Source organism: Urocitellus parryii, chromosome 15 (assembly GCF_045843805.1).
Source record: "Urocitellus parryii isolate mUroPar1 chromosome 15, mUroPar1.hap1, whole genome shotgun sequence".
Lineage (NCBI taxonomy): Eukaryota > Metazoa > Chordata > Mammalia > Rodentia > Sciuridae > Urocitellus > Urocitellus parryii.
Window position 1 is genome coordinate 18,447,676 of NC_135545.1, and position 12,282 is coordinate 18,459,957.

At 43.6% G+C, this 12,282-nt stretch overlaps 1 protein-coding gene across 1 annotated transcript in view; it reads left to right on the top strand.

The window, feature by feature from the left end:
• The window catches only part of Rhpn2 (rhophilin Rho GTPase binding protein 2), a 60,449-nt gene that overhangs the window by 29,276 nt on the left and 18,891 nt on the right, over positions 1-12,282 (top strand). Inside the window, exons 3-6 of the mRNA XM_026391255.2 lie at positions 526-654; positions 3,509-3,584; positions 11,557-11,634; positions 11,957-12,081. Coding sequence (XP_026247040.1) covers positions 526-654; positions 3,509-3,584; positions 11,557-11,634; positions 11,957-12,081 — 408 coding nt within the window. The remainder of the gene's footprint in view (positions 1-525; positions 655-3,508; positions 3,585-11,556; positions 11,635-11,956; positions 12,082-12,282) is intronic.

A 12,282-nucleotide genomic window follows, 5' to 3' on the forward strand; every position in this document is an offset into this window, starting at 1 on the left:
TTGGATCACAGTAATTCTAGCCTTATAGAATGAGTTGGGAAGTGTTACTTCGTCCTCTGTTTTCTTTGTAAGAGGATAATTTTGTTGTTGTGTATTTTTGTCTCTTGAGATGGGGTCTCACTTGTTGCCCAGGCTGGTCTTGAATTCCTGAGCTCAAGTGAACTGCCTTCTTGAGCCTTCCTAGTGCTGGGACTCATGCTACTGTGTCTGATTTAAAGGGATAATTTGTGGCCTTTTAGCGGGTGACTGAAGGCAGTCATCGTTTTCAAGGGTAACTTTTTGCAGAGATCCTTAGGATGTGGCAGCTTGCAGCATTATTGACTGTGTTCCCGGCTCCATTTGCTGGCGGGTCTGGCTGAAGATGGGGCAGATGCCCAGGGTCTCTGAGACAACTTGTCTGATCACATCTGGCAAGCAAATGCAAGCAGCCCTCTGAGCTTCCCCGCAGGAATTGAGGTTTGGTCTGCTCACCTGGCAGTGGGGTGCTTGGCTGAGGGCACATCTCTCCCTTCTCTCTCTGAACAGAGTAGCCACGAACCAGAAGGTGCGAGAGCAGGTACGCCTGGAGCTGAGCTTCGTCAACTCGGACCTGCAGATGCTCAAGGAGGAGCTGGAGGGGCTCAACATCTCCGTGGGAGTGTATCAGAGCACAGAGTGAGTGGGGCAGCGCGTCATCCAGATGCCTGAGTGTACCTGTGTCTAGGGTGGGATGCAGAGAGGTGGTGGGTAGGAGGTTGTGCACCAAGGGCAGGGCAGCCCCTGTTTTGGGAAGTGAGATGATTGGGTTTGGTGTTGAACCAGGTACAAGGGTTAAAGCAATGACCCTGTGGAGTTTGTTGGGAAATATCCGCAGTGTTGGACAGATGGGCGTTTGACCTGGGATCCCTTGGAACACAGAGAACAACATGACTGGGTCCCAGCAGGGAGATGGCATCTTTCACATGGGCTGGGGTGGTGGCTGTGATGTAAAGATGCCCTGCAGGTGCTTCTGTGGGTGGCCATAGCTGATGTGCCAGGTGAGGACAAGGTTACCTTGCCATTTGCCCTCCCGGACTCTCGTCAAGTACAAGGCCTGGCCCTGGGTCTTTCTGTTGATAGAATGCAAAAAAGTAGAAACTGCTTTGAGGGGGATCTTTTTTTATATATATTTATTTTTTTAGTTGACACAATGCTTTAACTTTATTTATTTTAATAAATTATTTTTAATAAATTATTTATTTTTAATAAATGAGGATGGGACCCAGGGCCTCGTACATGCTAGTCGAGCACTTTACCGCTGAGCCACACCCCAGCCCAAGGGGAATATTTTATGTCAAAGTTAGGGGGCCCGAGTTCCCCTAGAAGATGGTACAGTGGCGACACTTAAGAAATGTATGACAATAAGTATTGGAGTTTCTTCAGGGAATGTTTATGGGAGGTGGATTATTGAAGTGTGCCTTCAGAAAGTTCTCTGCCCTGAGTGAGCTATTTTTTGGGGAAAAAGAAGTGTTCATCTTCAATTAAGAAATAGCTGAGCCCTCCAAAGAAGGGCTTACTTGCCATGTGGGGATGTGAGGCTTCTTAGATGGGTGAGCTCCAGGGGAAACTCAGACATATAATAGTTCCCTGGATTAACAGAAGGAAGACATTTGGGAATTTTGAGCCACCTTGGAGTGTGCATTTCCTGACCCTAATCCTCCCCGTGGCACCTGGGTTGTTTATCTGAAGCTCAGAGCCAAGAGCAGGTGTCTGGAGTCCTGCTGCTCTTCCCTCAGTGACAGTCCTGTGTGCAGCTGGTTTACCTGTGGGCTCCCAGTGCAGTTTCAAAAACTCAGTCAGGGCAGCAATGAATGGAAGGTTCTCCTAGCCTCTCCTCTGGTGTTAAATTCCAGTGTTTCCCCCCAAAATTTCAAGGTTAGGGTTTTTTTTTTTTTTGTTTTCTTTTAGTACTAGGGATTAAACCTGGGGAGTGCTCTACTATTGAACTACACCCCAGCCCTTTTTATTTTTTATTTTGAGACAGGAGTTTTGCTAAGTTGCCCAGGCTGGCTTTGAACTTTGATCCTCCTGTCTTAGCCTCCTAAATTTCTGGGATTACAGGCATGTGCCACTAGACCTCACCAAAAAGGTCCAAATTCCTCCAGGACTCAGACTTTAGTAATAAATGGAGAGTGGCCATTTTTTGTTTTGCTTAAAAAAAAAAAAAAAAAGCAGGGTTTTCTTACAAAGATGCATCTAAGACCCCTGCATAATCATAGTCCACAATGGCCTCTCTTGATTCCCCTGTGTTATTGGGGAGAGGGGAGAGATGGGCAGATACTAAATGACAATTTGTATTTGCACCCTTCATTGTAGCTATTTTCAAAGTAGGTCGCTGCTTTCTGAGTGCTGTAGATTGTGAAGCTTTTCTGTGAGGTAGGCAGGGAAGAAATGATCTCACTGTACAGATGAGAAAATTCAGAGAGGCCCAGGTCACAAAGAAAGTCATGTTAGCGCCACACTAGGGATGATGGAGTCCTCAGGATACCTGTCACTCTTCTGGAGAGTCTTGGGAAGAGCCGACCTTGCCGCCAGCCCTGGAGGAGCAAGAAGGCTTGGCGTGCCTTAATCTCCTTCTATTCAGGTCCAGCCTTCCTGGCAGGCTTTGGGGAAGCCAGGTACTAAGGTTTGGTCTCACCTGCTTTTAGCACAGCAGTGCCACAGTGGCAGTTTCAGTTTACAGCTGCATTGTCCACTCACCCTGCCCAGCATTCCTGACCTTGTCTCTGGCCTGGCTAAGCAGCCTGTGGCGGTCTCCTGTTACAGGTCAGGGAGCTAAATCCCTATTTGCTAAACACAGCCTGCTTCCTGTTCACTTCCTTCTGGCCCTGCCCCTAGGAATGTAGGCTCAGGGAGCACTCCTGAGTGCAGGTTGACTGAGGGGTCAGTGGGGGCAGAAGAGGAGGTGGAGGTGAAGTGGAGACTGCAGGCTGACCCTGGACTGGGAGCCAAGTGTGCCTAGATGTCAAATGGGGCCCCAGGCTGCAAAGTCTTTTCTATGCAGGTAATGGGATACCTGTTGTAATACCCCCAAATGTGGAGCCCAGGGTTGAGTGTGTAGGGTGTTGGAGGGCAGTTAGAGAGGTGGGACCCACTGTGGTGAGGAGAGGGAGAGGAGGGAGGGTTGGAGATTAGGAGGAGGCCCAGAGTAGCGGCTGGTGTACCCAGGCTGGGAAGCAGTGAGTGCATGTGGCAGGTCGCTGAAAAGCTGAGACCGGAGGGATAAACCAGGGTCAAGTTGGTGGGGTGGGGGTGGGTCTAGTGTGTTAGGCTGCAGCATCCAGCTGTCACAGGGAGCTGGAAACCATTTTAAGAACTGAAGGAAGGGGATGACCCAAGTTGTCCTGAGGGAACGGGAACCTGTCAGCTAGCTGTGTGGTGGACTAGTGTGAGGACAGAGTGGGGATGTGAGCTGGGCTGCTGGGGTGAGGCTGCGGAGGGCCAAGTGGCCTGGTTGGGGTGTTCACATGCCTTGTTGTACTCTTTGTAGGGAGGCGTTTATGATCCCTCTGATTCCTCTTGGCCTGAAGGAAACCAAAGACGTTGACTTTTCCGTCGTCCTCAAGGTAAAGCAGTTGGCCTCAGTGTTTAAAATGGGAAAAAAGAAATTATTGTGTCTTCCTCGAAGTGGTCTGAGGCCCACTGGGCCAGGCGCCAGTGATATCTGTCTGCAGGTGACCGTCCGTCATTCCTCTTAACTTGCTCTCTTCTTTGCTGACTTCTGAAGCTCCTCCTGAGAAACTGGAAAAGGTGGGCTGGGATCCCAGATGGACCTCCACGAGAGGCCAAGTGGAAGAGGGTCTGTGGTGGGCGTCCTTTAGAATTTTAAAAATTATACCCTGTTTCACCTTTCTTCTTAAATTGTGTAACCAATTAAGGCCATGTTTTTGGAAGAACAGCTAAAGTCTCCCGCCCCCAACATAGTATCATGGAAAACTTCCAAACTTATAGAAAAACTGAAAGAATCCTACAGTCATCCTGAAAGAATCCTACCAGTAACATTGTCCACCTGTCCATTTATGCCTCCCTGTGTCTGCCCACCAGTCCATTTTATTTTAAGATGCATTTCAAAATAAATCAAAGATATCAATTCACTACCCTTAAATACTTGAGTAGCTCAAGTTTGGGGTTCGGTTTTTTTCTCTATCTAATTCTTGAGTTTCTGAGCTCCTTTCTCATTCAGTAAGTACTTGTAGATCTGCAGCAATCACTGTATTGCCACCTGGAGATGCCACAAACCTTACCTTGGGGGCCTGTGAGTCCTGTGGGGGGGTGGGTGGGTCAGGTAGGACGCTGGAGGTCTTTGTTAGAGTCATACAAGAGAGGTGGAGCTTCCACACTGGGGCCAGGAGACCATCCACACCTAGAATATTTAATTATTCTTCCTTTCCCCAGCTCCATCAGTTTGAGGTTTGGTGTCACCAGCTGGCTGGGCTGGCAACTGAAAAACCACACAAACACAGAAATACCTTTTTTGTGGATCAAAGACATCTCTGAGACCTCAGTTGTCAGCTTCCACGCTGGAAGGCAAGGGGAGCAAGGGAGGCAAGAGGCAAGAGAGAGAGCCCACCTGAAATTCCCCTGTTTATTGGGGAAAAGCCATTCATAGAATATTCCACCCAAATAAGGCAAGGGATTGGGTTTCAAAAGATGGAGTCTTGCTTGGTGATGTCTTGTGGTCAGCAGGTTGATTGACATCTTGGAAAGCCACACCCATCTCAGGTACTGTGTAGGATCACAGGCAGAGCGAGAGAAAAATGGGTCACACAGCCCAAAAACCCGTGTAACGCCAGACCAGTCCCAAATGTGCATAGCTCACACACACAGCCCATGGATAGCTGGAGACAGTTTGGTGGTTTTTTGGTACTGGGAACTAAACCCAGGACTTGCGCAGACTAAGCAGCTATACTACTACTGAGCCATATCCCCAACTCCATGTTCAGTTTGAGATTTAATGACTCACCTCCAACTGCTGTTTAGGAGATGAGGTAGAAGGAAGTATCTGTCTCTGAGCTTTCCAGTACAGGTTCGAAGGATAGGAATTAAACCCAGCATTGTAAAAAAAATGCTTCAAAGAATGATGTTTCTTTCCTTACTAATCCTGTTCATTGATTCATTTTGTACTATTATTAGTTAAGAAAAAAAATTATCATGGCATTTTGGCCACTATAGAATTAATTTTTACCCCAGTACTGGAGATTGAACCAGGGGTGCTTTACCACTAGCTACATCCCTAGCCCTTTTTGTTTTATTTTGAGACAGAGGCTCAATAAGTTGCTAAGGCTGGCCTCAAACTTGTGATCCTCCTGCCACAGCCTCTGCAGGAGTAACTGAGATTACAGTGCACCACCATGTCCAGCCAGAATTTGTCTTTTAAAAGCAGCCGATTAATACTTTGAAAGCAACTGCACTTGACCTCTTCTTAAACAGAGGCTGTGAGTCACATGACATAAACGTCCCTTTACTCAGGGTCTTTTTGTTATTGTTGTTGTTACAGGGGATTGAACTCAGGGGCACTTGACCACGGAGCCACATCCCCAGCCCTCCTCAGTCTCCTGAGCCGCTGGGATTACAGGCGTGTGCCACCATGCTGGCTACCCAGGGTCTTTTGACTGCTGCCTTTGTTTAAATTTAGGGTCAGGTCCCTGTGAGTTTGGAGTTTTTTTTCGAGTTGGAGAAAGGCAATTAATTGGTGGTGTTTCAGGGCTCAGATTGACCAAAAAGTTGATTTTTCTGGGTAGAAACTGTTTAGGATCAGCCTCTTTATGCCAGCTTTTCACAGCCTGTCTGAACTTTTGAGATGTGATTTGTCACTGCTCTATGGAACTCAAGATAATCCCTGTATTTGTAGAAAAGTTGCATTTCTACAATTGTTCTTTTTTTTTTTCTCTTGAGATTTAATTTGTCTGTTGCCCGGTGCCAGAGTTAAAAAGAATGTGGACATTTTAAAGGAGACTCTCTTGGAGAAACTTAGGAATGTTTGGGGCATCTGCAAGGATCCAAATAGGTCATGTTGCTGAATTCCACATTAAAGCAAGTGGAAAAAAAAAAATCACATGCTGTGGGCATAGCCAATTACCATTCAGTGAGGCTTCCAACCATGTCATTTTATCTGAAAAGGGACGCTGCAAATGTCAGTCATCCAAAAATGAGAACGTTTGGGGACTTTCTATTTTCTCCCTTCCACATTTGTATTTGAGAGAAACAAGCAACACAGAAGTTGTTCAGTGGACTTTGTCAGGGCCATTCAGTTTCAAATGTGTCCATGGGAGGTTTAAGGCCAGGAAAGCTTCATGATGTGATTTTTTTTTTTTTAAAGGAATTTAACCTTTTATTTATTTGTTTTGTTTGTTTTAATGTGGTGCTGAGGATCGAACCCAGGGCCTCACTCGTGCTAGGCAAGTGCTTTCCCACTGAGCCGTAAACCCAGTCCTCATGATGTAATTTTATTCTGTTTTAAAAGACATGGGCTTTAAAATGGCTGATTTAGAAAGCATCATCAGGCCTGCTGGTGTAGTTCAGAGGCAGAGTGCTTGCCTAGATTACACAGGGCCCTGGATTCAATCCCTGAACCACAAAAAACAAAAGCAGCAACAACTAAAATTATCAAAATGCATGCCTTTTCCAGAGAATTTGAGGTTTTATTTGTCTGTTTGCTTTTCTTCTTGTTTTATTTTTACTGGAGATTAAACCCAGGGTCTCACACTAGGTAAGTTCTCTGCCTCTGAGCTACACCCCCAGCCCTGTTTATTTTTACTGAAAACAGGTTATCACTAAGTCGCCCAAGTCGCTCAAATCTGTGATCTGCCTCAGCCTCAGCCTCCTGAGTAGCTAGGATTCCAGGTGTGCACCACCATGCCTGGCTTGTCTTTGCTTTAAAGGGAGCTGCTACTACTGCTGCTTCTCTTCTTCCTCCTCTTCCTCCTCTTCCTCCTCCTCCTCTTCTTCACTCTAATTAAGACCATTATTGCAGAACATTCAGAAAATACCAAGACACGTAAAGCTCCCTCCCTACTTAGCTATGTGACTTGCTTAGTACTTACTTATCCTTTGGACACTCTGGTTTCTTCCTCTAACAGTGTCCTGCTTTGTGAAGGCTGGAAGAGACGTGTCTATTAAGAACAGAGTTTCTGCAGCGCTTGATGGTGTCTCTTCGCTACCCCCACCTCTTGCTCCCCTCCCACTCCATACCAGCCTCTTGCTGTAGCTTTCTTTTCTCTATGTCAAGGGGGAGGAGCACCAGAAGGAGATCCCAAGGTGGAAGCAGAGGGAAGTCACATTTTCCCTGTCTCCTTCAGCTGCCTTTTGCATTCTCTATGCAAAAGACACCCTACCCCAAGGTGATTTGGTGCCCACCTAGGTTGCCAGTGTAGCTGCTTCTAAATCTGGGCTCTCCAGTTTATGGGGCTTAATCCACTCCTACCCCTGCCCTTTTCTATGCTAGGCATAGCATTCAGGGGCAAGAGCATGCTAAGCAAGCCCTTTCCCACTGAGCTATGTTCCCAGTCCTGGGGTTCTATTCGAATGACTTCAGGAGTTTGGCACCATTCTTTAACTCTGCCTACACCACTATTATAATAATAATCCCTGCATTATATTCTCATCACCGGTACTGCTGATACGTGCCACCCTGCCTCGACCTGATGTGGATATGCATCCTTTCTCCGTTTTTATGGGGAAACTACTAAGCCTAGTCCACTGCAGCCTGAGTGCTAGACATTATCCTGTTTCATATCTGAGGAAACTGAAGCTCATCCAGGTTAACCCTCCGGGGTTAGAGAGCCAGCCTGGCTCTGTAGAGTGAGTCTATCCCAGAACTGTGTATGACAATTGCCTTTTCTGTTCCTTTGGGGAAGTTGCAGGCTTTTGTTAATTACCTGATTCTCAAATAAACTCAGGTCTGCCTATGGCTCACTGTTTAACCCCTGAGCACACTTGAGCATCATGTACAACAAGGCTCCTTTATGACTTTACTTTTCCAAATTTTCTTAGCTTTTACTCCCACATTTTTGCTTTGATATTTCATCAAGTTCCCCCAAAAGCAGCACTTTTGAGTTTTGATTGAAATTTAATTAACTCATACATTAATTTGGACAAAAGTCCATCTTCACAGTATTGCACATTTTTCTTTGTGAACAAAACATATCCATTTAACCAACAGCAAATGTTATGAGGGAAAGGCTGGGCATGGTGGCAAACACCTATAATCCTGGCTATTTGGGAAGCTGAGGCAGGAGGATCATAAGTTTAATACTAGCCTGGGCAACTTAGTGAGACCAGTCTCAAAATAAAATAAAGAAGACTGAGAATGTAGCTCAGTGGTAGAGTGCTTGCTTAGCATGGTCAAGTACTTGGGTTCGATCCCCAGTAATGCCAAAAAAAAAAAAAAAACAAACAACAACAACAACAAAACTTATATGGTTAGGGACCATGTCTATCTTTTTCAGAAATGATTTAATGAATAAATAAAAGAAATAATGAAATAGCTCATGTCCTTCAGTAAAGTCTAATAGTTGTCAGCTTAATTAAATTACTTTTATCCCTAGAAATACTGTACTTTTATAAAAGATATTCCTATATAATATTGCTATTATATTTATCTAACTAGTTATTGATTGTAAAAGAAAAGAAGAATATTAGGTTTTTCATTATTGACTTAGTAAAGGAAATGGTCCTTGTGCCTGTGCGTCTCCTTGAAAAGTGCTGGTCTTGCTTTCAGGACTGTCTGTGTGGAGCTCCAGATCACCTTTGTCCTGCAGATCATGCTCACCTTAATTAATGTTACCGACAATGCAGTATTTAAAAACTATTTCAAATTTTACAAATAGTCATTACATTAGTGTATCATTACATTGATTCTAAACATCACCACTTTGTCATGAAGAAAATCCGTGACAGCATCATAAGACAATAGGACAAGTTTTGAGCCTGCTGTGGTCGTGCATGCAAAGATCCTCCTGCTCAGGAGGCTGAGGTTGGAGGATCCCTGGAGTCCAGGAGTTTGAGTCTATTGGGCAACAGTATCTCACCAGGACAAAAAAAGAAAAAAAGAAAAAAAAAGAGGAAAGAAGAAGTTGTATAAAAATAACTAAATTACAAAAATATTCTTTTTTTTTTCTTTTGGTATTGGGGGTGAGAGGGTTTAACCCAGGGGCACTTAACACTGAGCCACCTCCCCCATTCTTTTTACTTACTTTTAAAATTTTTGTTTAGCTGTTAAAATTTTGAAACAGGGCCTCACTATGTTGCTGAGGTTGGCTTTGACCTTGTGATCCTCCTGCCTCAGCCTTTGAGCTGCAAAAATTTAATTTTTTAATTCAAAATTAAAGAAACGTCATTTCTTTGGACACTGTAATACATCTTTGGGGATTTGTTTTGAGAAACTAGTCAGAGATGTGCACACTGATGATCATCACAGTGTTATCTTTAATTGTAAAAATTTGGAAACAACTTTGGTATCTTTTTCTTAAAAAAATTATTTTTAAGTTGTAATTGGACACGATACCTTTATTTAATGTATTCATTTTTATGTGGTGTTGAGGATCCCACTCAGGACCCTGATATTGTAGGCAAGTGCTCTACCACTAAGCTACAACCCTAGTCCCAACTTTGGTATTTTAACAAGTGAAAGTAAAGTAAAATCTTAGTACATTTGGCTAGCACATAGCTAGTGCTCAGTTTACTTGTTGAATGCTTGAATTGTATGCTTACTTCATTGGGGTAATACAGAACCATTAAAAGTCATGTTATATTTTATGGCCTGTGAAAATGTTTGCTATATAGCTAAGTTGTATTCAGTACAAATCCATTAGCATGTGTGTGTCTCTCTGCATTGCACATGCCAAAACGGGAGGAGTTTGAAGTATGTACTACAGAGAATATCACAGTCACTAGGGGAAAGAAGTGAACAGTTAGTTATCTTATCAGCTTCTCTTATAGCCGGCGAGAGCCAGCGCTTAGGGAGGATGCTGGGCAGGATCATACTCCCTCCCCTCACATTATTCTTACTTTTGTTCCTATAATATTTGCTTTCTTCTGATACAGGTCGACCATCCCTACAGTGCTTCAAATTCTGTACCTTCATGATGTCACAACTTCTACACCATGAAATTTACATGGTTTCATATACAAAATTAATTATTTTAAAATGTTGTATAAAATTACCTTTAGGCTGTGTGTAAAAAGTGTATATTTAGACTTGGATCCCATCCTCAAGATATCTCATTATGTCATCACAAATATTCCAAAATCTGGGCTGGGGGTGGAGGAAGTAAAGCCAGAGACACTAATGGTCCCAAGCGGTTCAGTAAGGAATAGTCGACTGTGTACCATATAGTTTGTTTGTTTGTTTGTTTTTAAAAGAAATTTGCTTTATTATAATTAAAAAAAATTTTTTTAGTTGTAGATGGACACTACCTGAGTTTTTATTTATTTATTATTTTTATGCTGTGCTAAGGATCAAATCCAGGGCTTCACACATGTTAGGCAAGCCCTGTACCACTGAGCTGCAACCCCAGCCCCTAGTTTATTTATTTTCATGCCTATTACTATTGTCTGTGTTAGGAGAATCTGAGCTCCATGGGAGGACAGATCTTTTTACACTGCCAGGTACATAGAAAGTGCCCATCAATGTTTGTTAAATAACTGAATGAACTTTGAGCAGTTGTCAAACACTGGGATGTTCTGGGTCCATTTAGGGGTTTAGAGGTCTCACTGGGTTGTTTTTGTTCATGGAAGTACCAGAGCTCTCAAAGGTTCCCTGCAGAATCTTACATCTTTTTTTTTTTTTTTTTTTTTTAGGTTCTGGGATTGAATCTAGGGCACTTTACCACTGAGCTACACCCCAGTCTTTTTTATTTCTTTAGTTTGAGACAGGGTCTCACTAAGTTGCTGAGGCTGGCCTCAAACTCACGATTCCTCTGCCTTAGCCTCCTAAATCACTGAGATTACAGACATAATCCAGTTTATCAATATCCTATGACACATTTTTTTTTTCTTTTGTGCTCTGCCTGGACGCTGAGATCTTCTCAGAGGTTGAAAGTCTGAGTCCTTGAGTATTTGTGTTGTCTGTCAGAAGTGTTTAATGTGTAGGTCTTTTAACTGTGCTATTAGACTTTTTTCCCCCTTTTGCTGGTGCTGGGGATTGAACCCAGAGCTTCCCATACGCTAAGCAAGTGCACTACCACTGAGGTACACCTCTAACCCACAAGGACATTTTTAAATTAAAAAAAAAAAAAACTTAAATTTTTACTAAAGCAACAAATGAAACATCTAAAAAATCTGTAATAAACAAAATTAAGAAAATAAATTCACCTACTCTGAAAATCACAAATAAATTTTTTTGTATTGTATATGATTTTTTTTAAGGGTGAGCATATTTGACATATAACTGTTTTACAGATTTATGGTTCCATAGCACATCTTTTTTCTTTTAAGCTCTAGGTTTCAAACCCAGGTCTCAAGCATGCTAGGCAATTGCTGTAACACTGAGCTACCCTCTGACCTCTTGAATTATATCTTATCTCATTTTTCTTAAAGGATTTTATCCTGGAACATTACAGTGAAGATGGCTATTTATATGAAGATGAAATTGCAGATCTTATGGATCTGAGACAGGTAAATTTTCTGTGCAGCAGATCTGGAGGACAGCTGCTTGAGCTTGCTGAATCTTGTGCCCATCCTGTGACCGCACGGGTGTAGTCTTAGGAAAATCAAGGATGGTTGGGGATGATGGGGAGGGGCTGTTGGAATTCTACATGCAGTACCCTAGGACTGGAGAGACCTGCCCATTGTCCTGCCTGGGCCTGGATCCCAGGGTTCCTGACCTCCTAGAGTTCATGGTACCAGCAGTGGGGCCCACACATCACAGAAATAGGTGGAGGCACCTGTTTCTACAGGTGGTACTCTCCTGCTCACCTCTCTGCTGTCTTCCTTGTAGGCTTGCAGGACACCCAGCCGGGATGCAGCAGGTGTTGAACTACTGATGTCATACTTCATCCAGCTGGGATTTGTGGAGAGTAGATTCTTCCCGCATACTCGCCAGATGGGGCTCTTGTTTACCTGGTAGGTGCCTGTGGTCTGCATGTCCTATCATAGATGACATTGAGACAGCAGACTCTATGGTGGAAGGTAAATAAATTGGTATTTATTTATTTATTTATTATTCTTATTTTTTTGGTATTGGGGATTGAACCCAGGAGCGTTTTTGTCACTGAGGTACATCCCCATCCCTTTCCTTTTATTTTTTATTTTGAGACAGGCCTC